This window comes from Ochotona curzoniae, unplaced genomic scaffold (genome assembly GCF_017591425.1).
Source record: "Ochotona curzoniae isolate NIBS_2020 unplaced genomic scaffold, NIBS_Ocur_1.0 contig_4792, whole genome shotgun sequence".
In the NCBI taxonomy this organism is placed as follows: domain Eukaryota; kingdom Metazoa; phylum Chordata; class Mammalia; order Lagomorpha; family Ochotonidae; genus Ochotona; species Ochotona curzoniae.
Window position 1 is genome coordinate 9251203 of NW_024466389.1, and position 27886 is coordinate 9279088.

The 27886-nt window shown below is 58.6% G+C and overlaps 2 protein-coding genes across 6 annotated transcripts; both read left to right on the top strand.

Annotated features, from left to right (window-relative positions):
• Positions 1-826: 826 nt before the first annotated feature.
• LOC121161370 (chloride channel protein ClC-Ka-like) lies at positions 827-14345 on the top strand. 3 transcript variants are annotated; one of them, XM_040987686.1, is made up of 19 exons: positions 827-926; positions 1463-1591; positions 2018-2146; positions 4495-4634; positions 4974-5051; positions 5137-5215; positions 5765-5890; positions 6263-6347; positions 6437-6538; positions 7072-7156; positions 7374-7547; positions 7839-7908; positions 7991-8101; positions 8376-8589; positions 9392-9525; positions 12745-12833; positions 12942-13025; positions 13662-13748; positions 14298-14345. In XM_040987686.1, the coding sequence occupies exons 1-19, from the start codon at positions 827-829 to the stop codon at positions 14343-14345; spliced, it is 2064 nt and encodes a 687-aa protein (XP_040843620.1). The 3 variants fall into 3 exon arrangements, with proteins under 3 accessions (XP_040843620.1, XP_040843621.1, XP_040843622.1); XM_040987687.1 differs by lacking the exon at positions 2018-2146; XM_040987688.1 differs by lacking the exon at positions 2018-2146 and having other exon boundaries at positions 4531-4634.
• Positions 14346-19080: 4735 nt separating this feature from the next.
• On the top strand, positions 19081-27672 carry LOC121161372 (chloride channel protein ClC-Ka). Of its 3 annotated transcripts, XM_040987689.1 has the most exons (19): positions 19081-19180; positions 19677-19805; positions 20496-20624; positions 21358-21497; positions 21837-21914; positions 22000-22078; positions 22488-22613; positions 23001-23085; positions 23175-23276; positions 23819-23903; positions 24118-24291; positions 24583-24652; positions 24735-24845; positions 25120-25333; positions 25831-25964; positions 26089-26177; positions 26284-26367; positions 26992-27078; positions 27625-27672. In XM_040987689.1, the coding sequence occupies exons 1-19, from the start codon at positions 19081-19083 to the stop codon at positions 27670-27672; spliced, it is 2064 nt and encodes a 687-aa protein (XP_040843623.1). The 3 variants fall into 3 exon arrangements, with proteins under 3 accessions (XP_040843623.1, XP_040843624.1, XP_040843625.1); XM_040987690.1 differs by lacking the exon at positions 20496-20624; XM_040987691.1 differs by lacking the exon at positions 20496-20624 and having other exon boundaries at positions 21394-21497.
• The last annotated feature ends 214 nt before the right edge of the window (positions 27673-27886 follow it).

Below are 27886 nucleotides of genomic sequence, written 5' to 3' on the forward strand. Positions count from 1 at the left end.
CCCCACAGTGGACTCCTCCCTCTTCTGTTGAGTGCCCCAACCTCCCAGGCAAAGGAACCTCCCTCTGTGCTGTCTTGCAGGTGGGGGAAGCCCCTGCTCCCCTCTCATCTCTCCTGGCAGTCTGGCCTGCAAAGCTGGTCTGTTCTGGGCAGTTCTGCTTGGCTTACAAGGACATTTTTAATGACCAAGGAAAGTTAGGGCAGGGTGGGGGAGGGGCAGGTTTTGATTGGTGTAATACACTCCTTCCAGGATCTCCTGACTGGGAAGCAGAGAGTTGGGTCAGATTCTGGCCAAGCTGGGCTCACAGCAGAAAGCGCTGGCAGGTAAGGGGTCTGGGTATGGTCGAGATGAAGGCTTGTGAACATGGATGGGCCTGGAGCACATAGAGAGGGAGGAAGGCAGGGGCAGGAGCTGGCCCTGCACTTGACCCTCCAGGGGTCTCCTTCTGACTCCAGAGTCACGCCTCTGTGGCCAGAGGGGGCATGGGCTTGGTGGGGGCATGGGCACCAGACTTGCCCATGGGAACCACAGGGACAGTGACATTCCTGGGGTGAGAGCAGAACCCACAGAATGGGGCAGGTGGCTCTGAGAGAGGAGCGCAGGACACAGAGGTGGCACTGTGAGGTACACACTCCTACCTCACACAGGCACATGCGTGCCAGCCTCTCAGTGCTGAGGACACCCCCAGGCCTGCGTCCCCCGACTGCACGCGGTCACCACAGCACATAACAGGGACGAAAGGAGGGAGTGGGACAGGCAGCAGGTGGGACAGGCTCTGTAGTGGCTGACTGCGGTTCATCTGTCCTTCTGCCTCACCAGGAAGCCCATGGATGAGCTGGTGGGGCTGCGTGAGGGCTCCCCGGGGAACCCCGTGGCTCTGCAGGAGCTCTGGGGCCCGTGTCCCCGCCTGCGCCGGGGCATCCGAGGTGAGACCTGGGCCCTCACACCCCCACTTGGGCTATCTGCCCTGCCCAGCCCCACCTGGATGTGCGGGAATGGTCTCCTCCTTCCATGTGCCCCTGGGACATCGCCACCCCAGTCTCTGAGTGGTTGTGAGGGGAGGGATCTGCCAGGCTGTCCATCTGCCAGGGTCAGGTATGCCCAGCATGTCCCCTCTGCCTTAAAGATTCATCCCTGCTCACGAGCCTAAGTGGGGTCCGAGGCCAACGCCAGCATTGCTGGATCCACAGCAGGTGTCCAGGGAGCTGTAGACCCAACACCTTTCCTAGGAGTCCCAAGTGCAATGTTGACCTTGAGACCTGACTGTCCCTCACAAGGGGGCAGAGATGGCGGGCCCCCTTAGACACACCTCCGCCCAATGGGTTAAGGATGTAGACGGTGCTCCTGGAGAGGTATAAAGGTATAATACAGAGAGGGCAAAGGCCTTAGAGCACCAAGTCTGGTTCCCTTGGTGCCCCGCTGCACCAGCCACATCTTCTCTGTGCCCGATGTCCCTGTCCAGGTGGCCTGGAGTGGCTGAAGCAGAAGCTGTTCCGTGTGGGTGAGGACTGGTACTTCCTGCTGGTCCTGGGGGTGCTCATGGCGCTCATCAGCTATGCCATGGATCTTGCTGTTGGGAGTGTGGTGCGAGGTATCCCCCTCCAGACACACAGATCCTGCTTGGGGACGAGGGTTCCCAGACACACTCTCGGGATGCCTGTGGGCTGCCACGTGCCGTGGGGTGGGGAGGGTGGGGTGGCGACAAGTGTGAGTGTGGTTGTGATTCAGTTCCTGAAAGCTGTGTGACCCTGAGTAGGCTCCTGCCCCTCTCTGTGCTCCAGTCAGATCTTCCACGCAAAGACAAGTGCAAACCCTCCATGTGTTCTCAAGTCCTGGCTTCTCTGAGAGTGAGATGCTGGCCCCAGATTAGGAAGCAGTAGGGATCTGGACCCCCGAGCTGCACCCCTAACCTCTTCTTGGCATCTGGGTGCCCCTAGCCATATTCCCTGGGACCCCAGGATCTGACCCGAGGGCTGCTGGATCCCAGGGTGATTCCTTGATGCCTCATTGCCCCCAGCACACAAGTGGCTATACCGGGAGATTGGGGACAGCCACCTGCTCTGCTACCTCTCCTGGGCCGTGTACCCGATGGCCCTGGTCTCCTTCTCCTCCGGTTTCTCCCAGAGCATCACACCCTCCTCAGGAGGTGAGTTTGCGCCACCATGCTATGCGCCAGGGTCTGAGTCTGTGGTCCCCACTGCTAATCCTTCTCATGTGCCCAGGGCCTGTGGGGGCAGGGGAGGTGGGGAGCAGCCACCCTGCTCAGGCTGAGGACAGGGGAGCTGGGAAGACCAGGGGACCTGGGGAGGGGGCTGCTGCTGACTCCTGGGTCCCCGTGTGCCCTGTGTGCTGAGGGCTGAGATGGGAGGGCTGAGCCAGGTTTGATATAGGGGCCCTAGCTCCCATGGTTCCTCAGAAGCCTCCCCCCCCCCAGCTCCAGACAGACAAGGGAATGCGTGGTGGGTGTCCAGAGGGCCCTGGCCATTTGTCCTGGGATTCTTGTCCTTCCCTTGGGTGCCCCAGGCTCAGCAGGGGTCACGGACCCCACATCCCCTTCTGCACGAGGAGGCGGCAACTCCTGACCCCTCAGGGCTGTGTGGCTCTAGCTGCACCCCAAAGAGAGTCCTGTGTACGGGTGGTGGCTTCAGGGAGCTTTCTGTTTTGTTGTTAAGTAATTTACTGGAAAGGCACAGCATCAGAGAAGGAGGAGGAGAGAAGGAAGGAGAAATCTTCCATCTGTTGTTTCATTCCTTAAATGCCCACACCAGCTGGGGTGGGCCAGGCAACGCCAGAGCCAGCAGCCTAGGGCTCTCGGGTGGGTGCTGGCTCCCGAACACCCGGAGCATCTTCTGTTACTTTGCCAGATGCGTTCAGAAGAAGCCAGAAAAGTGGTAGATTAGTCACGATTGGAACCGGTGCTCCAATATGGGATAAGAATGTGGCAGCAGGTGGCTTAACCCACTGTGTCACATCAGCCATGTAAAAGTTTTGCCTTGTTTTTTTTTTTTTTTCCTTTTAATTATTTACTTATTGACTTATTGGTTAATCAGTATGTAGTGATGGAGTGGTCACGGTCCCCACATCTCCTTCTGCATGGGGAGGAAAGTGAGTCCCAACTCCAAAGGCTGGGAGGCTCTGAGTGTACCCCCAAGGAGTTCCCCGTGTGTGGGAGGTAGCCTCAGGGCTCATATTGTTTTTGTTTTGTTTTTAATAATTTATTTGAAAGACACAGCAATACAGAGATGGAAAAACAGATCTTCCATCTGCTGTCTCACTTTCCAGCCGGGAGCCTAGTGGCCAGGAACTTGAGCTCTGTCCAGTTCACTTCTGAGTGGCACGGGCCAAGCACTGAGGGTGTCTTCCACGGCCTTGCCAGACGTGATGCAGGCGGCTGGGCCAGAAGCACAGCAGCCTGGAATGGAACCAGCGGTGCTGACACGTGGTGGGAAGGGGGCAGGCAACGGCCCTCTGCTAGGCCACACCAGCCAGGAGGGGTTTTGCTTCTTCGTTTTCTTCTTCTCATTTCCTCATCCTCCCCTCCTCTTCCTCCTTCTTTTAAAGATTTACTTTCTTGGTTTCCTAAAATGGCTCATCCTCCACTTGACTAAGCATCCTACTGGGAGCCAGTTTGTGTCCTGGCGGCTGAATTTCTCATCCAGCTCACTGCCAGTGGTCTGGGAAAGCAGTAGAGAATGGCTCAAAGCCTTGAGATCCTGTACTCACTTGGGAGATCCGGAGGAAGCTTCTGGCTCCTGGCTTCAGATCAGCTCAGCTCTGGCCCTTGCAACCATCTGGAGAATCAATCAGTGGATGGAGGATTTTCTCTGTCTCTCCTCTATGTAAATCTACCTTTCCAATGAAAGCAAATAAATCTTTAAAAAAGTGGTTACTTATGGGCTTGGCTCAGTAGCCTAGTGGCTGAAGTCCTCACCTTGCACGAGCCAGGATCCCAAATATGGGTGCCAGTTCTAATCCTGGCAGCCCCGCTTCACATCCAGCTCCCAGCTTATGGCCTGGGAAAGCAGTCGAGGACAGCCCAAAGCCTTGGGACCCTGCACCCACGTGGGCGTCCTAGAGGCAGCTCCAGGCTCCTGGTTTTGGATCAGCTCAGCTCCGGACATTGTGGTCACTCGGGTAGTGAATCAATGGACAGAAGAACTTTCTTCTTTGTCTTTCCTCTTCTCTCTATATCTGACTTTCCAATAAAAAAATCAATCTTAAATCTTAAAAATTGCTTATTTATTTGAAAGATAGAGTCACAAAGAGAGGGAGAAGTAGAGAGAGAAAGAGATCTTCCATCTACTGGTTCACTCTCCAAATGGCTGCAACAGCCAAGGCTGTTCAGATTAAAGGGGAATGCTGGGAACAAGCTGGGACGTAAACTGGGGCTCATATGGAATGCAACATTGCAAGCAACCACTAAACATCTTGTGCCATAATCCCAGCCCTCTCCTGGGAGCTCTAATCCAGAGCTTCCTCCGGCTCTTCCCCCAGGCTCTGGGATCCCAGAGGTGAAGACCATCTTGTCAGGGGTGATCCTGGAGGACTACCTGGACATCAAGAACTTTGGGGCCAAGGTGGCCGGCCTCTGCTGCACCTTGGCCGCAGGCAGCACCATCTTCCTAGGCAAAGTGGTATGGACTGGTGTCTGCACCCTCACTCCCTCCCTGCCCAGCTCCATGGATGTGACAGAAGGGCTCAGCCAGTTCTTGCCTCAGGGAGCTCAGAGTTTGGGGGACAAGGCTGTGGAGGCCCCAGAGGGGACAAAAGCCATGCCAGACCTCCCTGGCTGTGGGAGAGACAGAGCAGGAGGGGCACATGGCAAGCTGCCCCCAGTGTGAAGGGGCCCTCTCTGCTGCCCTCTGCCTGGGCCCAGAGACAGACGAGGGGGTGGAGACAGGCAGCTGAGGGCTGGCAGAGGTACGGGCTGCCTCTGTGCCCTCTGCCCTGTGTCCACACCTTGCCCCACACAGGGCCCCTTCACCCATCTGAGCGTGATGATCGCCGCCTACCTGGGGCGCCTGCGCACCAAGACCCTCGGGGAGGCAGAGGTAGGGGCTGGGGGAGGTCCCAGCCTGGAGGAATGGGTGAGGGCAGGAGGGGCCGGCTCTAAGCCCTGGGTCTCCACTCTGGCAGAACAAGAGCAAGCAACATGAGATGCTGGTGGCGGGGGCGGCGGTGGGCGTGGCCACGGTGTTTGCAGCCCCCTTCAGCGGTGAGACCCTCTTCCTGCCTTTGCCCCCGGGGCCTCCACCAGCCCTGCCCTCTTCAGTGTCAGCTGCCCGCCAGAGGGACCAGCGGCACTGGGCTTTGCCTGGTTCTCCCTGTTGTCCTGCTTGGCCAGCCACCTTCCATACTACATTAAAAAGAACGGGGTAGTGGAGGTGGGATCAATTCAGTTAGTATTTGTGGCCCTGGCCAGGAGACCTGGCTGTGTAATCTATAGGAGTAGATGGTCACAGTCCGCACCCAGTGTGTGAGATTTGCACTTACACGCGCACACACGCGTGGTATCACAGATTATGCATACCCACATAGAATACCATACATGTGCACACACATGCACACTCACACACAGGGTTCAAGTAGGGTCAGAAGGGGCGGTCCTCTACTCACCTGCAGCCCAGGTCCCAGGAAAGCTGGTGACCCCATCTATCCAGGCTGCTGGACACCAGGACAGGCGGCGGCCAAAGAGGAGAGATCTGGAAGCTGTGGGACCCAGGGTTGGTGGAGCAGGTGCTTTGAGTTCGGTGCTCCTCCCCAGGCATCCTGTTCAGCATCGAGGTCATGTCTTCCCATTTCACTGTCTGGGATTACTGGAGGGGCTTCTTTGCCGCCACCTGCGGGGCCTTCATGTTCCGCCTCCTGGCCGTCTTCAACAGCGAGCAGGGTGAGCCATGCTGGGCACCTGCACAGGGAGGGCAAACTCCTCCTTCCCTCCTTCCTTCCTTCCTTCCCCCTCACCTTCCCTGCCCTCCCTCTGTCCTCTCCTCCAGTGTGTCCCCTCCCCCCTCCTCCCTCTCCCCTGTTCCTCACCCACCTGCCTCTCCTAGGGAGGAAACAGAGCTGTGCTGGATTTGTGGGTTCCTAGGATAGAGAGGGTCGCACTGGCTGGAGGCAGGGGAGGGCTGGGGGCACAGAGTGTCATAAGCAGGGGACTGGGATGGGCTTGGCAGCAGCACCCCAGCCTCTGGTGGTCCTGATAGGCTTGTGTGGGGGTGGGCTGGGGGGCTCAGAGCAGCCTTGGATCTCTGCTCCCCAGAGACCATCACCTCCCTCTACAAGACCAGCTTCCGGGTGGACGTCCCCTTCGACCTGCCTGAGATCTTCTTTTTTGTGGCACTGGGGTGAGCAGGTTCCTGGGCTCCTGAGAGCACCCCGGGGGTCTCCTTACCTGGGCCACGTGGAGCTGAGGCCTCACTGTGCCCGCCCCCAGGGCCATCTGTGGCGTGGCAAGCTGTGCCTACCTCTTCTGCCAGCGCACCTTCCTGGCCTTCACCAGGACCAACCGGGTCATCTCCAAGCTGCTGGCCACCAGGTGGGCTGAGGGGATGGAGGTTGGCCGGCCTTCCGGGAGGCCCAGGCAGACTCCTGACTCATCCAGACAGGCCAGCCCCTGGCTGAAGCCCTGTCCAGACTCTCCCATGTTGGAGTTTGGCCCCTCCCTCTCTCCCCCTGCCCTGCACTCACTAGGACCTGCCCTGCCTCTTACCAGGACCCCACCCCAGTGTTTGTCTGCCCCTGGCCTTGACATTGGCCAGCTTAGCTTCTGCCCTAGGTTAGTGACTCATGTGCCAGTGTGGCCTGACCAGCTCTGTCCTTCTTGCCAGCCTGATTCTTCCCCTAACTTCATCAGCCCTTTCCTGATTACAGGGAGCAGTGGCCTGTCACCTTGTGTCTTCCGTGGAGACTTTTGGTTATAGGTCACTACCATCCTTCATTTTCCCTCAAGGTGGCAGGGGTGCTATAGCTGAGACCTCCCCAACCTAACTCCCTTGTCCATGCAGTGGGGAAGGTGGGGGTCAGCCACCTTGCTACTCTCAGACCCTCCATTCTCGCCCCCCCCCCCAGCAAGCCCCTGTACTCAGCTCTGGCAGCCCTGCTCTTGGCCTCCCTCACCTACCCTCCTGGCGTGGGTCGCTTCATGGCTTCTCGGGTGAGCTGAGTTGGCGTGTGAGGACTGGAGATCCCATTAGTTGCCCCTTAAGTGCCCTCTATGTCTAAATGCCTAGGCAGCAGGTACAGGAGTTGGGGCAGACAGGAGTTCCTGATTTCCAGCTACCCACTTGAGGAGGGCTCAGTGGGACTGGAGGCGGCCCCTCCCCTTGCTGGGTGGGGGTCTGCTAGGCCTCACGTGCAGACCCCTCCCCCAGCTCTCCATGAAGGAACATCTGGACTCACTCTTCGATAACCGCTCCTGGGCGCTGCTGACCCGCAACGCGTCCCCACCCTGGCCCAAGGAACTTGACCCCCAGAACCTATGGCTCGAATGGTACCACCCACGCTTCACCATCTTCGGGACCCTCGCCTTCTTCCTGGTGATGAAGGTGGGCACCCAGGGCCACCAGGGCCACAGCTGACACCTGCTCTCCTTTCAAATGGGGTGGCTCTTAGTCCTAAGGGAAGGCTAAGAGGAAGACGGCATAGCCAGCCCAGCTTCTGCCCTCGATACCAGCCACACACAGTGGGCACATTGTTGAGGGAGAGGGGTTCTGGCCCTGGCCCCTGGGTCCCTGACCCCAACACTGGTGGTGGGCACATGGCTGGCCTGCCCTGGTCTCCTCACACCTGTGCCTGGCCGGCTGCCTCTCACTGCTGCCCTGGCCCCACCCCTGCAGTTCTGGATGCTGATCCTGGCTACCACCATCCCCATGCCCGCTGGCTACTTCCTGCCCATCTTCATCTATGGTGAGTCTGGGGTTCTGGGAGTCTGGGAGGGGCAGAACTCGGTCAGTCTGCGGCCCCCTCCTCAGCCTCAGCCTGTGTCCAGGAGCGGCTATCGGACGCCTCTTGGGCGAGGCCCTCTCTCTCGCCTTCCCTGAGGGCATCGTGGCTGGGGGCATCACCAACCCCATCATGCCCGGCGGCTATGCCCTGGCAGGTGAGTGGGTCAGCTGCCTGCTGTGTGGGCTGCATCTGAGAATACGCTGACAGTGAAGCAAGGCACAGAGGGGCCATGGAGATATCTGTCTGTTCCCACCACTCCCTGAGAACCTGACACCCCTCAGCTCTTGTTCTGTCCCCAGTTCCCTGTCCCCTGCCTTCTCTCTCCCCTCAGCCAGACGCCTTGCATGATTCTCACCTGAGCCCGTGACCTTGGCCGTGCCGGGATGCTGAGCTCTGGCCTGAGCCTCCTGCCTGTGCTGTCCCTGCAGGGGCGGCAGCCTTCTCGGGGGCAGTGACCCACTCCATCTCCACGGCGCTGCTGGCCTTTGAGCTGACCGGGCAGATTGTGCACGCCCTGCCCGTGCTCATGGCGGTGCTGGTGGCCAATGCCATTGCCCAGAGCTGCCAGCCCTCCTTCTATGATGGCACCATCATTGTGAAGAAGCTGCCTTACCTGCCATGGATCCGGGGTCGCCCCATCGGGTGAGAGTGCTCACTGTGGCCCCTGGATATGAACAGCAATAGGGTTAGGGGCTAGGGTGCAGGGCCCCCAGACGCCCTCTCCTGCCCCAGCAAAGCTTGGCGAATGGGCAGGGGAAGACTCTCTGGTGTCTGCTCTGCCTATACCCGCTGTTGTTGCATGAGGAAACTGGGGCACAAGCAGTGGTCAGGGCTTGCTCCGGGTCCCATTGGGCATGAGCCCTAGCCCCAAGGGGCCCTGGCCTGTGCTACCCCTGTTGTTTTCCTTGCTGGGACCAGAGGAGCAGGAGGCACAGCTGAAGGGAACCAGCTTTGAGTACCTCCCCAGACCCAGGTGGGCCAGACTGCTGCCATTGGCCCAAAGTACAGGGTTGAGAGGCTGAGCCGGGTCCTTAGCCAGGCTTAGCTCTAGCAACTGGCAAGCTGCCAATTTGCCTCAAAGCTCAGCATTCCCACCTGTAAAATGGGCTGGTTATTGTAGTGCATTTGTAACCTTGAAGGTTTTTGTTCTTTCATCTATCTTTTCCTGAAATGGAATTCTCAGGGAATGCTTCCCTATGAATGTGAACATGACGAGGTTCACGTGGCGTGACTGCACTGGGATTCAGGTCTGGGGGTTTTGTGAGATGACCCCAGCTACCTCTCTCCCCGCACACCCAGTGGGGCTCCTGGTTGGTTCATTCCAAGAAGGTGTCTGTCCACGCTGGAGTACTAAGACCCTGTCTGTGCCAGTCACCTCCCAGGGGCCCCTGCTTCGTCCTGGGGTCTAACTCTGGGGCCTGATGGGCACTCCTTCTGCCCCCAGCTCCCATCGCGTGACCGTGGAGAGCTTCATGAACCACACCATCACCACACTGGCCAGGGACGCACCACTGGAACACGTGGTCAAGGTTGTGACCTCCACGGATGTGGCCGAGTACCCTGTGGTGGAGAGCCGAGGTACCGAGCAGGGAGGGTGGCAGCCAGGGCTCCCTCTGCCCTCTCTCTTCCCCCACCCAGACTTCAGAGGGTCAGGCCCAGGAAAAGCAAGTCCAGTGAAAGGCTTGTCTGCGTTTGGATGTGTCATCTAATAGCCATGTGAGCCTGGGCAAGCCCCTGTCCTCCTCCAGCTCAGGTTTTCTAACAGTAATATGGCACTATTAACTGCCTATCTTAGCATGGATGATACGGCTACCCCGAGGTGGCTGTGGGCTGTCTGGTCCACGCCTGCCATTCTGCTTATGCTGGTATCAGTAGGGTCTTCACGAGTTTTTTGTTCGTTTTTTAAAAGAAGATGTATTTATTTTCATGTGAGATGGCAGAGAGAGAAGAGATAGATCTTCCATCTGCTGCTTCACTCCCCACATGGCACAATGGTCAGGGCTGAGCTGATCCAAAGCCAGGAGTCTGGAGATTTTTCTGGGTCTCCCACGTGGGTGCAGGTGCCCAAGGACTTGGCAGGGAGCTGGATCAAAAGTGGAGTATCCGGGACATGAACCAGCATCCATATGAAATGACAGTGCTACAGGCGGAGGATTGGTCTGTTAATCCATCATGCCAGCCCCTTCTTGAGCTTCCTGCAGCCAATGCCTGGGAGGGGTCACACCCATGGCCATCCCATGAGGGACAGAGTCACTCAGTGAGCTGAAGATCTGCAGATTTCTCACCTTGCAAACAGGGATCCTCTTCTGTTAGGTTACCCAAGGGTCTCACAAGGCCCTCTTGTGGGCCTCCCCCACATATCACACCCACGGCAGAGTTCTCATTGTCCTTGGGAACTTTCCTGTGAGTGGGCGAGCTGCCAAGAGCTCTTGGTCCTGGACAAAGCAGGGATTGTCCTCATGGTCAAAGCTGTCTTCTCCCTGAGCTAGAGCTCCATGCAGCACAGGCCAGGGCTGGGGGACCCCACTGCCCACACAGCCACAGCTCTCTCCATTTCACTGATTTACTTGTTGATCTATTAAGGGCCATCATCTATCTGTCTATCTATCTATCTATCTATCTATCTATCTATCTATCTATCTATCTACCATCTATCTAAAATGAAAGAATTACAGACAAATAGAGAGGAAGAGAGGGAGGGACAAATAGACTGAGAATCTTCCCTTGGGTTGGTCATTTCCCAAATGGACCCAGGGACCCAGACTGGGCCAGGCTGAAGCCAGAGGCCAGGAACAAGCAATTCCATCCAGGTCTATCCTGAGAGTGACCAGGACCCAAGCACTTGGGCCAGCTCTGCACTGCCTTCCCAGGCCATTAGCAGGAGCTGATCGGAAGGGGAGGAGCTGGGATTGGATAAGCTCTCATAAGGGATCCCCAGCAAGCTTGGTTTAACCCTTTGCACCATAAGGCTGGCATTCAATTTGTTTATTTTATTTTATTTTTTAAAAATTTATTTGTTTTTATTGGAAAGTCAGATATACAGAGAGGAGACGAGACAGAGAGGAAGATCTTCCGTCCGATGATTCACTCCCCAAGTGACCGCAATGGCCAGTACTGCTCTGATCCGAAGCCAGGAGCCAGGAACTTCCTCCAGGTCTCCCATGCAGGTGCAGGGTCCCAAAGCATTGGGCCATCCTCGACTGCATTCCCAGGCCACAGGCAGGGAGCTGGATGGGAAGTGGAGCTGCCGGGATTAGAACTGGTGCCTATATGGGATCCCGGGCGTACAAGGCAAGGACTTTAGCCACTAGACCATGACACTGAGCCCAATTTGTTTATTTTAAAAGAGGAAAAATGTGGGACTATTGCTGTGGCATTTCTGGTTATGTTACTCTGTGTAACATCAGCATCCCATGTGAGATATGGTTTCTATGAGGCTGCTCCACCTCCAGTCCAGCTTCCTGCTAATGTGCTTGGAAAATCAACAAGAGATTGCACAAGTGCCTGGGTCTCTGTACCCACATGAGAGACTCAGAATAAATTCATCGGGTCTGGCGCCATGGCCTAGCGGCTAAAGTCTTCACCTTGAAAGTGCCAGGATCCCATATGGGCGCCGGTTCTAATCCCAGCAGTCCTGCTTCCCATCCACCTACCTGCCTGTGGCCTGGGAAAGCAGTGGAGGATGGCCCAAAATCTTGGGACCCTGCACCCGCGTGGGAGACCTGGAGGAAGCTCCTGGCTCCTGGCTTCGGACCAGTGCAGAACCGGCCATTGTGGTCACTTTGTGAGTGAATCATCAGACGGAAGATCTTCCTCTCTGTCTCTCCTCCTCTCCCCAGAGAAGAAAGATCTTCTGTCCATTGATTCACTACCAAGTGATCACAATGTCCAGAGCTGCACCCATCACCACCACACTGGGCCCTAATAAATCTTCAGTAAAAACCCCAAAAGTTCATGGTTCCTGACTTCAGTGAGCCCTGGCTTTTGAGACTGTCTAGGGTGTGTACCAATGGATGAAATATCTCCTCTTTCTTCCTCTCTTTGTAACTCTGCTTCTCAAATCAATCATTATATTTTTTGGAAGTAAAAGTGGAAGGGGGACTTACGTATCTGTCTTGTCACATTTTTATTGTACAGTGTGGAAAGTAAAAATACCCGGCTGGCAGTCAGCCTCCTTGTCTGCCAGCTCCGCTCCTGCCAGTTCAGCCCATCCCGAGTCCAACGCATTGGGAAAAGGGCTGCGTCTGGGCTGAGCGAGTCCAGATTCCTGCCATCTGCATCCTTTAATAAGACGGTTCAGCAACAACAGAGCACCTGCACTGCAGGAGGTCACACAGAAACGCCAGCAGGCAGAGTGTGCACACGTTCCTGACAGCCCCTGCGGCGTTGATGCTCAGAGTCCGAGCACCAGTGCCTTGGGGGTCCAGGTGGTCCTAGGCAGAGCCTTCTAGATGCTCAGGACAGAAGCTGACCCGCTGGGCATATAGAGTCTCACCAGGCCCCAGCTCACCAGAGGATCCCTGAGCCAGTCATCGTGCGGGTGGCCCCAACTGGCCACTGCCTCAAGGCCTTGCAGCAAGGACCAGCTCCCTACCCCTGCTCTGTACCACCTGCAGCACCTCCACACTGGAAGCTGGGTGACTTTGAGTGTGGCGCTCAGCGGTTCTGGGCCTGAGAGCTCACCGCCAGCCAGACAGGAAAAGCCCAGCACACAGGTTCTTGGCACATAGTAGGTGTTCAGTACAGGTGAGTTCCTTCTTCATAATTGCTTCTCTACCCTCCCTGTGCACCTGCTAGAGTCCCAGATCCTGGTGGGCACCGTGCAAAGGGCCCAGTTGGTGCAAGCCCTCCAGGCCGAGCCACCTGCCTGGGCTTCAGGACAACAGGTGTGTGTGGCGGGGAGGGGTGGGCAGCAGGGAGCTGATGGGAGTGGTGGTCAGGCAGGGCAGCCTGAGGAGGGGTACAGGACCATGTGCCCATCACCCTGTCCCCAGCACTATCTCCAGGACATCTTGGTTGGAGGTTGCTCCCTGGAGCCAGCGACCCTGATGCTGTCCCCTGAGACCTCACTTCACCAGGTAATGAGGAGCAGTGGGGAAGAGGAGAATTTGGGGGTCAGCGTGGGCCCTGGGACAGAAGGGAAGCCCCAGCAGGGAATGAGGCTCCAGGCTCCCCGACTGAGCCGTGCTGCTCTGTCCTCCCGGCCTGCTCCTCACTGTTGAATGGACACAGCGGTGCCTGCCCTGTCCCCTGACCTCAGTTGGGGTTGGGGTGACCCAGAAACTTGAGTGAAGCCTTTGGGGGTGGGGTAAAGTGCTGGAAAATGAGACAATGTGGGTATGGGGGATGAGGTGGGAAGAGGGATATAGAGGGAGGAGCAAGACCCTGGGCACAGTGTTGCATCACTGCACATGGGATGTCCTTCCCTTGCATGTCAGCACTCTCTTGTGACCAGGCATGGTTTCCAACCTGCACAGCCAGAATCCAACTCTCAGGTGGGCAAGACCAGAAACGCTCAGGGAAGCTGGCAGTGATCACTCATGATTTGCCGCTAGGTTCCTTGTACTGCTCTTGTGTGAGCTCCATATGCCCCCTAGTGGCATTAGTGAAAAGTGCAGTCATATTCCAGGTTCCTGTTGAGATTTAGAGTAGCAGGCCAGAGGGGTGGGCCGGGGGCCCTGACTTTCCGGTGTTTCCCTACAAAATCCCTGCAGGCACACAATCTCTTTGAACTGTTGAACCTTCAGTTGCTCTTCGTGACGTCCAAGGGCAGAGCTGTAGGCTCTGTGACGTGGGTGGAGGTACCAGGGACCCCCGGGAGCAGGGTGGTGGGGGCCATAGAGAATTCCTTCCTGCTTTTGTTCTGATTTATTTATCGACACGCTTGAGCAACAAAGAAAGAGGGAAGGAAACGGGAGACAGAGAGAGAGCTTCCATCCACTAGCTGCAACAATCAAGGCTAAGTCAGCCGGTAGCTAGGAGCCAGAAGGCCACCTGGAATTTCCATAAGGGTGGGCAGGTCCTCAAGCACTTGGGCAACCTGCTGCTTCCCAAGCACATCCACAGGAAGCTAGACGTTAAGTGGCTCCAACCAGCACTGTGATTCTAGTCACAACAAGTGCTCCACTGCTCCTCCCACGGGCTCCACTTCCTGGCCAGGGGACTCCTGGGCTTGACTGCCCCTGCCCTGTTTCTGTGGCCAGCAATCCTGAGCTCCTCCCATCAGTGCAATGGGGAGGCACAGCTCCAGCAGTCACAGGGACCCCCACCCACATCCAGGCAAGCTATGACAAAGCCCACTCTCACCAACCCTCCTTCTCCCTCCCGGGATCCCCTTTATTCTGTTCCAGTTGGAGAAAGCCATTTCCACATTGACCAACCCTCCGGCCGCCAAGTGAGTCACCTATGGAGGGACAGGACACCTCGCTGCCCGGTGACCACAGGGCCTCAGGCCCCAGCCTTTCCCACCGCTCCATCACCACCCCAGCATGGCAGGCCTCCCTAACCCAGCCCAAGATGATTCCCGCATTGACCCCAAGCCATCGTCAGGCTCACCAGCTACGGCAGCAGGGCAGGTGTGCGAGCCAGCAGGAGGCCCATCCATGGGTGCCTGGGAACCATCCCTCGGCTCATAGCAGAAGACAGGGGCATCCACCTTACCCACGACAGGCCCAGAAGCCCTCTGGGGTTGTCTGATCCTAGCCACAGGTACCTGCACAATAAAGCTGACCCCTTCCCAGCTGTCAGGTCGTGCCTGGGCTGAGGCCAGTCAAGGTCACGGTGTGAGCAGGAGCTGGGCCCAGAAAGCCTCACCTCAGTTATAGAAAACCTCATCTTCCTCTTCCGAGAGGGAGCCGCTGTCCACTGAGGGCAGGGAGCCCTGCGGGCAGCCCCCCACCTCAGGCCCCAGCCCCCCAGGTAGCCGCTGCCGGGGCTGCTGCTCAGGGCTAGGGGGCTGCGGGCAGGCAGCTGCTTTGGGGTCAGGGGAGGGCCAGCCATCAGGGGAGAGGCCAGGAGAGGAGAAGGCCAGGAGGCTGTCATCCCGCGAGGGGCCGCTGGGGAAGCTGTCCTGCAGGCCTGGAAGCAGAGGGGGGCACATGTATCCGGGTCCTGCCCATCACTGCCCCCACCCCTGCCCCAAAGCACCTGCCCCATGCCCCAGTGCAGCTGCTGAGCTGTGTGACCTGACCAGGGCCCAGAAGCCTGCCGTGTCATCTCTTCTCTGCCACTCTGGGGGACTGTAGTGTTCTAGCAAGTGCTTGGCTGTGCCTGGTGCCAAGTTTGACACCCTGCTCTGACGTTTCTGGTGGGGTGACAGGGGTGCATTCCTACGCCCTGTGCCTCCATTTCTTTGTTGTAATGAGGAGACTCAAGACCCCCTCCTCCTCTCAGTGAGGGAATCGCGCCCAGCACACAATTGGTGCACAATTCCATTTCCTGACGCAGCTTCCTGTTGACACGCACTCGGGGAGGCAGCCGCGAAGTGTTGCCACCACAGGGGAGTCCGGCCTGAGCTCCAGGCTCCCCATTTCAGCCTGGCTCACCCCCAAGCTGTTGTGGTCACTGGGGAGTGAAGTGGCCGATGGGAGATCTTAATCTGTGTGTTTCAAATTAAAAAAGAAGAAAATATTGATCTCAGAAGCCGCTCAACTTGCTGCTGCCTGGCTGTGTGGACGCGGCCCACTTCCTGGTCAGAATCCAACCTGTGGGCTATTGTAGCTCTGGGTCTAAGGACCCAACTGACCTCGCACTAAGGTGGTGACCACCATCTCAGGCAGGTGCTGCCAGGGACCCTTGTCCGTTCCCAGGAGGACACACCCAGACCCACTGCTGTCCTTCTAGGGCCGCCTGCAGGTCAGCACGGCCCTAGTCCCTGCTGAGTGCCTCTGCTCATCTCAGTCTGAGTCTGGAAGCCTCTGGGAGGTCCCAGCCTGGCCTCCCACATCGCTCCTACCTGCCCCAGGACCCACTTTCCCTCCTGTGAGTGGTGGGGAGCTACTCCTTGCACCTCAGGCCTCTGTCCTAGAAGAAGTAGGGGGCAGGGCAGAGCACAGATGGGGAGCAGGAGAGGCTTGCCACCCCCAGGAGGGGTGGGGAAGATCCCCCTGGCCAGGGAGTTCCACCAGGCTGTGAGAAAGTCACCGGTACTGAGGTACCAGGAAAGACAGTGACCCAAGAGGAGCCCTGAGGCCGCCGGAGACACAAGAGCAGAGACATGCTCACGTGTCCGGGGCCTGAGGCACTGCTCCTGCCTGATGCCTTACCCACCCCACCACAGCTCCACCCCCTTTTGTCTCCGAGGCGTCGCCCACACAAATACTGGCTCCTCCAGCTTCAGTGGTCAGGAGGCACTTGGAAAGGTCACCAGGGCCAGCCCCCCTGTCTCCAGGCATGCGTCTCCCTTCAGTTCACACACACACATACGGAGGGCCTGGCAGCCAACCTGCTGGGACCGTGCCACCCTCCAGGGGAACCTTAGCCCCGGGTTCCTGATGTGAGTCCTGGAGGTGACTGGGGACCTGCTCTGTGTGCTCTGCAGAGCAGCCCTGAGACCACGTGTGCAAACCACTTCCCGGGCCTGGCTGTGTGTGTGCTGGGCTCTGTCCCAGACTCAGGACCCAGCAGGACGAGGCCCACCCAGGCGCCTTGCACAGAGAGGAGCTGGATGCTCTGGGCGGGAGGTGGGGGGAGAGGCGGGGGCAGGAGTAGCATAGGGTCGGTGCTGTGCTGGCCTTGAACTTACCCTCGCCCCACCCAAGAAGGAGGAGCTGGGACTGGCAGGTGAGGAGTGATGTAGGGGGGTCTCGCCCTGGGCACTGTGAGCCCCACTTCCCCTCTTCTCAGCTTCCTGGGGCTCAGGAGGTGAGGGTGTGGTCACATAGGGCAGCCTGAGGACTGTGGCCAACAGCTGCCTGTGCCCGGAGCCTGGAGTTTGAAGTGTCAACAGAGCCGGGGACTCAGTGCACGAGGCAGCGAGCGGTAGGGTGACAGCAGCTGGGTGTCCCCACACCGCCCACACCTGTTCTTCCTGCACATCATGTATTTGTTTAAATATCCACTTTAGCTCAGAGGCAGAGAGGCAGAAACACATCTTCGTGTCCACTTACCAAATGCCCACAAAGACCTGCCGTGGGTCAGCCCAGAGCCAGGACACTGCAGCTCCCTCTGAGTCCCCCATGTGGACAGCAGGGACCCCAGGACTTGAGGAGGACCTGCGGCCCCCCAATGAGCACATTAGCTGGAAGCTACATCAGATGCAGAACCAGGACTTGAACCCAGGACGCTGATAAGGCATACGGTTTAACTGCTGCACCAAGGGCCTGCCCCTGCTCCTGTGTTACATTGGCTCACGGTCCCAGTTGGAACCAGTCTGTCCAGGGCCACAATGACTTGCAAAGGTGGTCTCTGGTATGGGGGAGGGTGATATACTATTTCACATCTCACAGAAGCGACCTCAGGCACAAGCCCTCTGCTGTGCCCAGACCATTGCCCTGTGAGGCCTTGGCGGTCAGGGAGCTTCTGGCAGTGGGCCGGGGCACATAGGCAAAGACCTGCTCCAGCCCCTGCTGTGTGACCCTGATGACTGTCTGCCCCTCTCTGGTCCTCCGTGCATCCCTGAGAGGTATTGATGCTGTCCCTGGTTCACAGAGGGAAGGGAGGGGGAAGGGAGGGGCAGATGTAGAGGTCTACAGGCAGCTGGCCCCCAGAACTCACATGTGCCTTCACCATATGCCCATCTCCTGCCCGCTATGGGTGTGAGACTGAGTCCATGGCCTTTAACCAGTGGCCCTTGGGCAGAGCTGCTGCTCCTTAGATGCCATGGGTTGGACACAGCTTTCCCAGCAGAGATGCCCAGACTCAAAAACCATGCCTGTGCTCCTGGCCAGGATCTGGAGGCCTCTGGCTGTCCCAGGTCACTGCCACGTTGTCCTCCTCACCACTCAACAATATGCATACTCCTCCCTTGGACTTGGGGTACAGGTGGGGCAGAGCAGGGCAAGATCCTGGCACTGCCTTACGCAGCTGGAATCTTGGGCCAGCAGCCTTGCCTTTACCAATGCCATTTTCTAAAATGGGCTCATTTGGGGGCTGTTACTGTGGCGTAGCAGGAATGCCTCTGCCTTTTGGCACCAGTATCCCATATCGGGTGCCAGTTGGAATCCTGGTTACTCCACTTCAGATCCAGCTCTCTGTTCATGTACCTACCTGCAAAAGCCGTAGAAAATGACCCAAATGCTTGAGCCCCTGTGCAGCTCCTTGTTTTTGACTTCAGACTTGCCAGCTCTGGCTGTTGTAGGCATTTGGGGAGTGAATCAGAGGATGAAACACTTTCACTCTCTTATCTCTGCTTTTCAAATAAGTGAATAAAATCTTAGAACCAAGGAACGCAGGAGCTGCGGTGCCTGCGGCAGGATGAGCGCCTTCCTTTGAAGGTGCTGCACCTGAGGGAACCTGCTCTGTGCCTGCAGTCCTGCGCAGTTCTGCTTGCTTGGCCAGGACGTTCTAATTGGCTCAGGCCCAGGCTGGGAGAGGGGAATGTTGATAGGTGGAGTAGACACCTGTCCAGGTGCATTTGAACTGGAGGCGAAGAGGCTTAGCCGAGGTGGAGCAGCCGGGCTCACAGCAGAAAGCGCTGACAGGTAAGGGGTCTGGGTATGGTCGAGATGAAGGCTTGTGAACATGGATGGGCCTGGAGCACATAGAGAGGGAGGAAGGCAGGGGCAGGAGCTGGCCCTGCACTTGACCCTCCAGGGATCTCCTTCTGACTCCAGAGTCACGCCTCTGTGGCCAGAGGGGGCATGGGCTTGGGGAGTCAGACTTGCCCATGGGAACCACAGGGACAGTGACATTCCTGGGGTGAGAGCAGAACCCACAGAACGGGGCAGGTGGCTCTGAGAGAGGAGCGCAGGACACAGAGGTGGCACTGTGAGGTACACACTCCTACCTCACACAGGCACATGCGTGCCAGCCTCTCAGTGCTGAGGACACCCCCAGGCCTGCGTCCCCCGACTGCACGCGGTCACCACAGCACATAACAGGGACGAAAGGGGGGAATGGGACAGGCAGCAGGTGGGACAGGCTCTGTAGTGGCTGACTGCGGTTCATCTGTCCTTCTGCCTCACCAGGAAGCCCATGGATGAGCTGGTGGGGCTGCGTGAGGGCTCCCCGGGGAACCCCGTGGCTCTGCAGGAGCTCTGGGGCCCGTGTCCCCGCCTGCGCCGGGGCATCCGAGGTGAGACCTGGGCCCTCACACCCCCACTTGGGCTATCTGCCCTGCCCAGCTCCACCTGGATGTGTGGGAATGGTCTCCTCCTTCCATGTGCCCCTGGGGACATCGCCACCCCAGTCTCTGAGTGGTTGTGAGGGGAGGGATCTGCCAGGCTGTCCATCTGCCAGGGTCAGGTATGCCCAGCATGTCCCCTCTGCCTTAAAGATTCATCCCTGCTCACGAGCCTAAGTGGGGTCCGAGGCCAACGCCAGCATTGCTGGATCCACAGCAGGTGTCCAGGGAGCTGTAGACCCAACACCTTTCCTAGGAGTCCCAAGTGCAATGTTGACCTTGAGACCTGACTGTCCCTCACAAGGGGGCAGAGATGGCGGGCACCCTTCGACAGAGGGTGCCTGGCCTCTCTGGCCACTGCCCTCCTCTGGGAGCCCATGCAGCCCTGCAGCTGTGGGGCTGCCCCGTCACCTGCCCCAACTGCTCTGTGCCCGATGTCCCTGTCCAGGTGGCCTGGAGTGGCTGAAGCAGAAGCTGTTCCATGTGGGTGAGGACTGGTGCTTCCTGCTGGTCCTGGGGGTGCTCATGGCACTCATCAGCTATGCCATGAATTTTGCCATCGGGCGTGTGGTGCGAGGTAACCCTTCCCAGGCACGCTCTCGGGATGCCTGTGGGCTGCCACGTGCAGTGGGGTGGAGAGGGCTGCGGAGCACTGCGGTGGGTGACTCAGTTCCTAATGACTGCTCCTGAGCAGGCTCCTGCCCCTCTCTGAGCTTCAGTCAGATCACCCAAACAAAGAAAAAGCAAACGCACGCTGTGTCCCCGAGTCCTGGCTCCTCTGAGCTCGAGCCCCTTGCTTGTGCACCCCAGCACACATTCCTTCTGTCGCATCCTGTTAGCTCTGTCACCCTGAGGGGAAAGGGCTTGTGCCAACCACCAAGCAGAGTGGTCTTCCGTAACCTTCAGCAGGTCTCCACCCTGAGGCCTCCATGGAGGACAGGGCAGGCTCAAGGAGACTAAGCCACTTTCCCTTGTGTTGGCCTGAAGAAGTCTAACAGCTTGTCTGGCTTTCTTCTCATGGGTCTCTCTGAGCCCTCACTGACCTTGTCTCTGGCCCATTTGACAGACAGGGAAACTGAGGCTCAGTGTGAGATGCTGGCCCTAGGTCATACCGGATAAGGAAGCAGTTGGGGTCTGGACCCCCGAGCTGCACCCCTAACCTCTTCTTGGCATCTGGGTGCCCCTAGCCATATTCCCTGGGACCCCAGGGTCTGACCCGAGGGCTGCTGGATCCCAGGGTGATTCCTTGATGCCTCATTGCCCCCAGCACACAAGTGGCTATATCGGGAGATTGGGGACAGCCACCTGCTCTGCTACCTCTCCTGGGCCGTGTACCCGGTGGCCCTGGTCTCCTTCTCCTCCGGTTTCTCCCAGAGCATCACACCCTTCTCAGGAGGTGAGTTTGCGCTGCCATGCTATGCGCCAGGGTCTGGGTCTGAGTCTGTGGTCCCCACTGCTAGTCCTTCTCATGTGCCCAGGGCCTGTGGGGGCAGGGGAGGTGGGGAGCAGCCACCCTTCTCAGGCTGAGGACAGGGGAGCTGGGAAGACCAGGGGACCTGGGGAGGGGGCTGCTGCTGACTCCTGGGTCCCCGTGTGCCCTGTGTGCTGTGGGCTGAGATGGGAGGGCTGAGCCAGGTTTGATGTGGGGGCCCTAGTTCCCATGGTTCCTCAGAAGCACCCCCCTCCCCATCCCAGCTCCAGACAGACAAGGGAATGCGTGGTGGGTGTCCAGAGGGCCCTGGCCATCTGTCCTGGGATTCTTGTCCTTCCCTTGGGTGCCCCAGGCTCAGCAGGGGTCATGGGCCCCACATCCCCTTCTGCACGAGGAGGCGGCAAATCCTGACCCTTTTGTTTCTGTTTTCCCTTTTAAAGATTTACTTATTAATGTATTTGAAAGGCAGACTCACAGAGAAAATTAGAAACACAGAGAGAGAGAGATTGATTTCATGGTTGGGTTCACTCCCTAAATGGTAGCAGCAGCCAAGGCTAAGCCAGACTGAAGCCAGAAGCCGAGTCAGAAGTGGAACTGGTGCTCAGAAAGAGCATTGCAGGTGGTGGCTTAACCTCCTGAGCTAGAACACCTGCTTCTCGGAGCGCTAATCTAGAGATTCCTTCGGCTCTTTGTCCAGGTTCTGGGATTCCAGAGCTGAAGACCATCTTGTCAGGGGTGATCCTGGAGGACTACCTGGACATCAAGAACTTTGGGGCCAAGGTGGTCGGCCTCTCCTGCACCCTAGCCACGGGCAGTACCCTCTTCCTAGGCAAAGTGGTATGGACTGGTGTCTGCACCCTCACTCCCTCCCTGCCCAGCTCCATGGATGTGACAGAAGGGCTCAGCCAGTTCTTGCCTCAGGAAGCTCAGAGTTGGGGGACAAGGCTGTGGAGGCCCCAGAGGGGACAAAAGCCATGCCAGACCTCCCTGGCCTGTGGGAAAGACAGAGCAGGAGGGGCACGTGGCAAGCTGCCCCCAGTGTGAAGGGGCCCTCTCTGCTGCCCTCTGCCTGGGCCCAGAGACAGACGAGGGGGTGGAGACAGGCAGCTGAGGGCTGGCAGAGGTACGGGCTGCCTCTTTGCCCTCTGCCCTATGTCCACACCTTGCCCCACACAGGGCCCCTTCGTGCACCTGAGCGTGATGATCGCCGCCTACCTGGGGCGCCTGCGCACCAAGACCCTTGGGGAGGCAGAGGTAGGGGCTGGGGGAGGTCCCAGCCTGGAGGAATGGGTGAGGGCAGGAGGGGCCGGCTCTAAGCCCTGGGTCTCCACTCTGGCAGAACAAGAGCAAGCAACATGAGATGCTGGTGGCGGGGGCGGCGGTGGGCGTGGCCACGGTGTTTGCAGCCCCCTTCAGTGGTGAGACCCTCTTCCTGCCTTTGCCCCCTGGGCCTCCACCAGCCCTGTCCTCTTCAGTGTCAGCTGCCCAGCAAGAGTCCTGGGGGCAGTGGGGGGTATCTCTCACCTCGCATTGGCAGAAAACTCCAGGAGACCTATACCCGGTGTACAGTCGCGAACACCAGGCGTAGGCACACATAGCACATACATACTTACACATTAGGTCCAGGTGGGTCAGCTGCCTACTGGTGGAGACCTCTCTAATCTCCTTTAGGTCAGGAGTGGGTGAACTACCTGTCCAGGCTGCTGGAGAACAGGACAGGGGGCCCAGGAGGTGGGCTTCCACCCTACCACCATTAGCAGTGAGCTGTGCCTGCCTATGATCTTAGGTGGGTAGGCAGGGTCCCCTGAGCTCGGTGTTCCTCCCCAGGCATCCTGTTCTGTATTGAAGTCATATACTCCCACTTCTCTGTCTGGGATTACTGGAGGGGCTTCTTTGCCGCCACCTGCGGGGCCTTCATGTTCCGCCTCCTGGCCGTCTTCAACAGCGAGCAGGGTGAGCCATGCTGGGCACCTGCACAGGGAGGGCAAACTCCTCCTTCCCTCCTTCCCTCCTTCCCTCCTTCCTTCCTTCCTTCCCCCTCACCTTCCCTGCCCTCCCTCTGTCCCCTCCTCCAGTGTGTCCCCTCCCCCTCCTCCCTCTCCCCTGTTCCTCACCCACCTGCCTCTCCTAGGGAGGAAACAGAGCTGTGCTGGATTTGTGGGTTCCTAGGATAGAGAGGGCCGCACTGGCTGGAGGCAGGGGAGGGCTGGGGGCACAGAGTGTCATGAGCAGGGGACTGGGATGGGCTTGGCAGCAGCACCCCAGCCTCTGGTGGTCCTGATAGGCTTGTGTGGGGGTGGGCTGGGGGGCTCAGAGCAGCCTTGGATCTCTGCTCCCCAGAGACCATCACCTCCCTCTACAAGACCAGCTTCCGGGTGGACGTCCCCTTCGACCTGCCTGAGATCTTCTTTTTTGTGGCACTGGGGTGAGCAGGTTCCTGGGTTCCTGAGAGCACCCCGGGGGTCTCCTTACCTGGGCCACGTGGAGCTGAGGCCTCACTGTGCCCGCCCCCAGGGCCATCTGTGGCGTGGCAAGCTGTGCCTACCTCTTCTGCCAGCGCACCTTCCTGGCCTTCATCAGGACCAACCGGGTCATCTCCAAGCTGCTGGCCACCAGGTGGGCTGAGGGGATGGAGGTTGGCCGGCCTTCCGGGAGGCCCAGGCAGACTCCTGACTCATCCAGACAGGCCAGCCCCTGGCTGAAGCCCTGCCCAGACTCTCCCATGTTGGAGTTTGGCCCCCCCTCACTCCCCCTGCCCTGCACTTACTAGGACCTGCCCTGCCTCTTACCAGGACCCCACCCCAGTGTTTGTCTGCCCCTGGCCTTGACATTGGCCAGCTTAGCTTCTGCCCTAGGTTAGTGACTCATGTGCCAGTGTGGCCTGACCAGCTCTGTCCTTCTTGCCAGCCTGATTCTTCCCTCAACTCCATCAGCCCTTTCCCCATTACAGGGAGCAGTGGCCTGTCACCTTGCCTCTTCCTTAAAGGTGACTTGTCTATGTCTCCCTCCAGTCCTGCCTCCTCCCCACACCTGGCCTGAGCATCAGCACCCAGGGTGATGGGGTCTGCTCTGTCTGGGTCTGCCCCACCCCATTTTCCCTGTGCATGAAGTTGGGGGAGGTGGAGGTCAGCCCTGGATCTCTAACATTTCCCCCACAGCAAGCCTGTGTACGCAGCCCTGGCAACCCTGGTTCTGGCCTCCATCACCTACCCTCCTGGCGTGGGTCGCTTCATGGCTTCTCGGGTGAGCACAGCTGGGGCAGGGGAGACCATTCTTCATGGTCGGTTTGTGGCTAGCTGGAAGATATCAGAGTCATACTGCAGGGGAGGAAAGGATTAGAGTTTAGGGTACCCAGGGTTAGGGTACCCAGTTGAGGAGGGCTCAGTGGGACTGGAAGCGGCCCCTCCCCTTGCTGGGTGGGGGTCTGCTAGGCCTCATGTGCAGACCCCTCCCCCAGCTCTCCATGAAGGAACATCTGGACTCACTCTTCGATAACCGCTCCTGGGCGCTGCTGACCCGCAATGCGTCCCCACCCTGGCCCAAGGAACTTGACCCCCAGAACCTATGGCTCGAATGGTACCACCCACGCTTCACCATCTTCGGGACCCTCGCCTTCTTCCTGGTGATGAAGGTGGGCACCCAGGGCCACCAGGGCCACAGCTGACACCTGCTCTCCTTTCAAATGGGGTGGCTCTTAGTCCTAAGGGAAGGCTAAGAGGAAGACGGCATAGCCAGCCCAGCTTCTGCCCTCGATACCAGCCACACACAGTGGGCACATTGTTGAGGGAGAGGGGTTCTGGCCCTGGCCCCTGGGTCCCTGACCCCAACACTGGTGGTGGGCACATGGCTGGCCTGCCCTGGTCTCCTCACACCTGTGCCTGGCCGGCTGCCTCTCACTGCTGCCCTGGCCCCACCCCTCCAGTTCTGGATGCTGATCCTGGCTACCACCATCCCCATGCCCGCTGGCTACTTCCTGCCCATCTTCATCTATGGTGAGTCTGGGGTTCTGGGAGTCTGGGAGGGGCAGAACTCGGTCAGTCTGCGGCCCCCTCCTCAGCCTCAGCCTGTGTCCAGGAGCGGCTATCGGACGCCTCTTGGGCGAGGCCCTCTCTCTCGCCTTCCCTGAGGGCATCGTGGCTGGGGGCATCACCAACCCCATCATGCCCGGCGGCTATGCCCTGGCAGGTGAGTGGGTCAGCTCCCTGCTGTGTGGGTTGCATCTGAGAATGCACTGACAGTGAAGCAAGGCACAGAGGGGCCATGGAGATATCTGTCTGTTCCCACCACTCCCCGAGAACCTGACACCCCTCAGCTCTTGTTCTGTCCCCAGTTCCCTGTCCCCTGCCTTCTCTCTCCCCTCAGCCACAGGCCTTGCATGATTCTCACCTGAGCCCGTGACCTTGGCCGTGCCGGGATGCTGAGCTCTGGCCTGAGCCTCCTGCCTGTGCTGTCCCTGCAGGGGCGGCAGCCTTCTCGGGGGCAGTGACCCACTCCATCTCCACGGCGCTGCTGGCCTTTGAGCTGACAGGGCAGATTGTGCACGCCCTGCCCGTGCTCATGGCGGTGCTGGCGGCCAATGCCATCGCCCAGAGCTGCCAGCCCTCCTTCTATGATGGCACCATCATTGTGAAGAAGCTGCCTTACCTGCCATGGATCCGGGGTCGCCCCATCGGGTGAGAGTGCTCACTTCTAGTCCCTGGGGGTGAATAGTGGGTCCCTAGATGGGCTGGAGTGCAGGGCCCCCAGACCTCCCCAGCAAAGCTTGGCAAACGGGCCCTGGAAGGACGGCCAGCCACTCCTCTCTGATCTGTTCTGTCTGTACCATACTTGTTACTTGAGGAAACGGCACAGGCAGTGGTCAGGGCTTGCTCCAGGTCCCAAGCCTGAGTGGCAGAAGCAAGCTGTTACCCTCACTGGCATCAAAGGACCAGGAAGCAGAGCTGAAGGAATTTAATCAGGACCGAGCTGCTTCCGGCTCAAATCACGGGCCTTACGCAGAGCCAGGTCCTGGCCAGGTCCAGCCCTAGAGTCTGGAAAGGCACCACCTTGCTGTCTGCCCACCCTTGAGAGCAAGGACCCTGTGCTTGTCACCTCCCTGGACCTGCCCACCTGCCCTCAGCTTCGTCCTGGGGTCTAATCTGGGGCCTGATGGGCACTCCTTCGCCCCCAGCTCGCACCGTGTGTCCGTGGAGAACTTCATGAACCACACCATCACCACACTGGCCAGGGACGCACCACTGGAGCACGTGGTCAAGGTTGTGACCTCCACGGATGTGGCCGAGTACCCTGTGGTGGAGAGCCGAGGTACCTAGCAGGGAGTGTGGGACAAAGGTGTCGAGCACACAGGTTCTTGGCACATAGTAGGTGTTCAGTACAGGTGAGTTCCTTCTTCATAATTGCTTCTCTACCCTCCCTGTGCACCTGCTAGAGTCCCAGATCCTGGTGGGCACCGTGCAAAGGGCCCAGTTGGTGCAAGCCCTCCAGGCCGAGCCACCTACCTGGGCTTCAGGACAACAGGTGTGTGTGGGGGAGAGGTGGGCAGCAGGGAGCTGATGGGAGTGGTGGTCAGGCAGGGCAGCCTGAGGAGGGGTGCAGGACCATGTGCCCATCACCCTGTCCCCAGCACTATCTCCAGGACATCTTGGTTGGAGGTTGCTCCCTGGAGCCAGTGACTCTGATGCTGTCCCCTGAGACCTCACTTCACCAGGTAATGAGCAGCAGTGGGGAAGAGGAGAATTTGGGGGTCAGCGTGGGCCCTGGGACAGAAGGGAAGCCCCCAGCAGGGAATGAGGCTTCAGGCTCCCCAACTGAGCTGTGCTGCTCTGTCCTCCCGGCCTGCTCCTCACTGTTGAATGGACACAGCGGTGCCTGCCCTGTCCCCTGACCTCAGTTGGGGTTGGGGTGACCCAGAAACTTGAGCGAAGCCTTTGGGGGTGGGGTAAAGTGTTGGAAAATGAGACAATGTAGGCATGGGGGATGGGGTGGCAGGAGGGAGCTGGTGGAAGGGAGGGAGATGCCAGTTACTAGCATGGGGTCTTCGCACCCAGGGTGCCCCTTTTTGGTCTGCTACCTTCTGCCTGAGTGATCTCGGGCACATTCTTCAAGCTGTGAGGTCGGAGCTCAGCACTCCAGTGGGGAGATGGGGGGAGGGGGGCGGGACAGAAACAAATCCTGGACCTGCCCACCTGCCCTCAGTGCCAACTCTGCTGCCCTCTCTTGGTGACAGTGGACACTGCAGGTCAGGTGTTACTGGTCTTCCACCAGATGCAAGATGAATCCGGGGAGGGACAGAGGCGGGGCTGACTCTCTTGTTTCCCCAACTCCCCTACAGGCACACAACCTCTTTAAGCTGTTGAACCTTCAGTCGCTCTTCGTGACGTCCAAGGGCAGAGCTGTGGGCTCTGTGACCTGGATGGAGGTACTAGAGACCCCTAGGTGGTGGGGGACATTAAGAACCCTTTAAAATGTTTATTTATGTGTTTGAAAGGCAGACTGACAGAGAAAGAGAGGGACAGACACAAGGGGACAAAGAAAGATAATCAATGCAGTCACTCCCCCGATGGCCCCACCAGCTGGGTCTGGGCCAAGCTGAAGCCAGGACCCAATCCCCTCCACCTGATTCTTGCACATGAGTGGCAAGGACTCCAGGACATGAGCCACCATCCACTGCTTCCCTGACACACAGGCAGGAAGCTGAATGGCAAGCATAGCAGTTACTCCTGGTGCCAGCATCGATGGCTCACACCCACAGGATGTTACTGCCTCCACTTCCTGGCCAGGGGATTCCTGGGCTTGACTGCCCCTGCCCTGGTTCTGTGGCCAGCAGTCCTGCAGCCTTCTCATCAGTGCAATGGGGAGGCACAGCTCCAGCAGTCACAGGGACCCCCACCCACATCCAGGGAAGCCTTGACGCAGCCCACTCTCACCACCCCACCCTCCCGGGATCCCCTTTGCTCTGTTCCAGTTGAAGAAAGCCATCTCTGCCCTGACCAACCCCTCAGCCACCAAGTGAGCCACCTTCAGAGGGGATAGGACACCTCGCTGTCTTGTGACCATGGGGGCCAGGAGCTGGCTTCTCTCCTCTTATCACAGACCTCCCTACCACTCCATCACCTCCTCGGCATGGCAGGCAGCCCTAACCCAGCCCAAGATGATCACCCTAAACCATCATTATGTTCACCAGCTACAGGACAGATGTGTGAGCCAGCAGGAAGCCTGTCACTCAG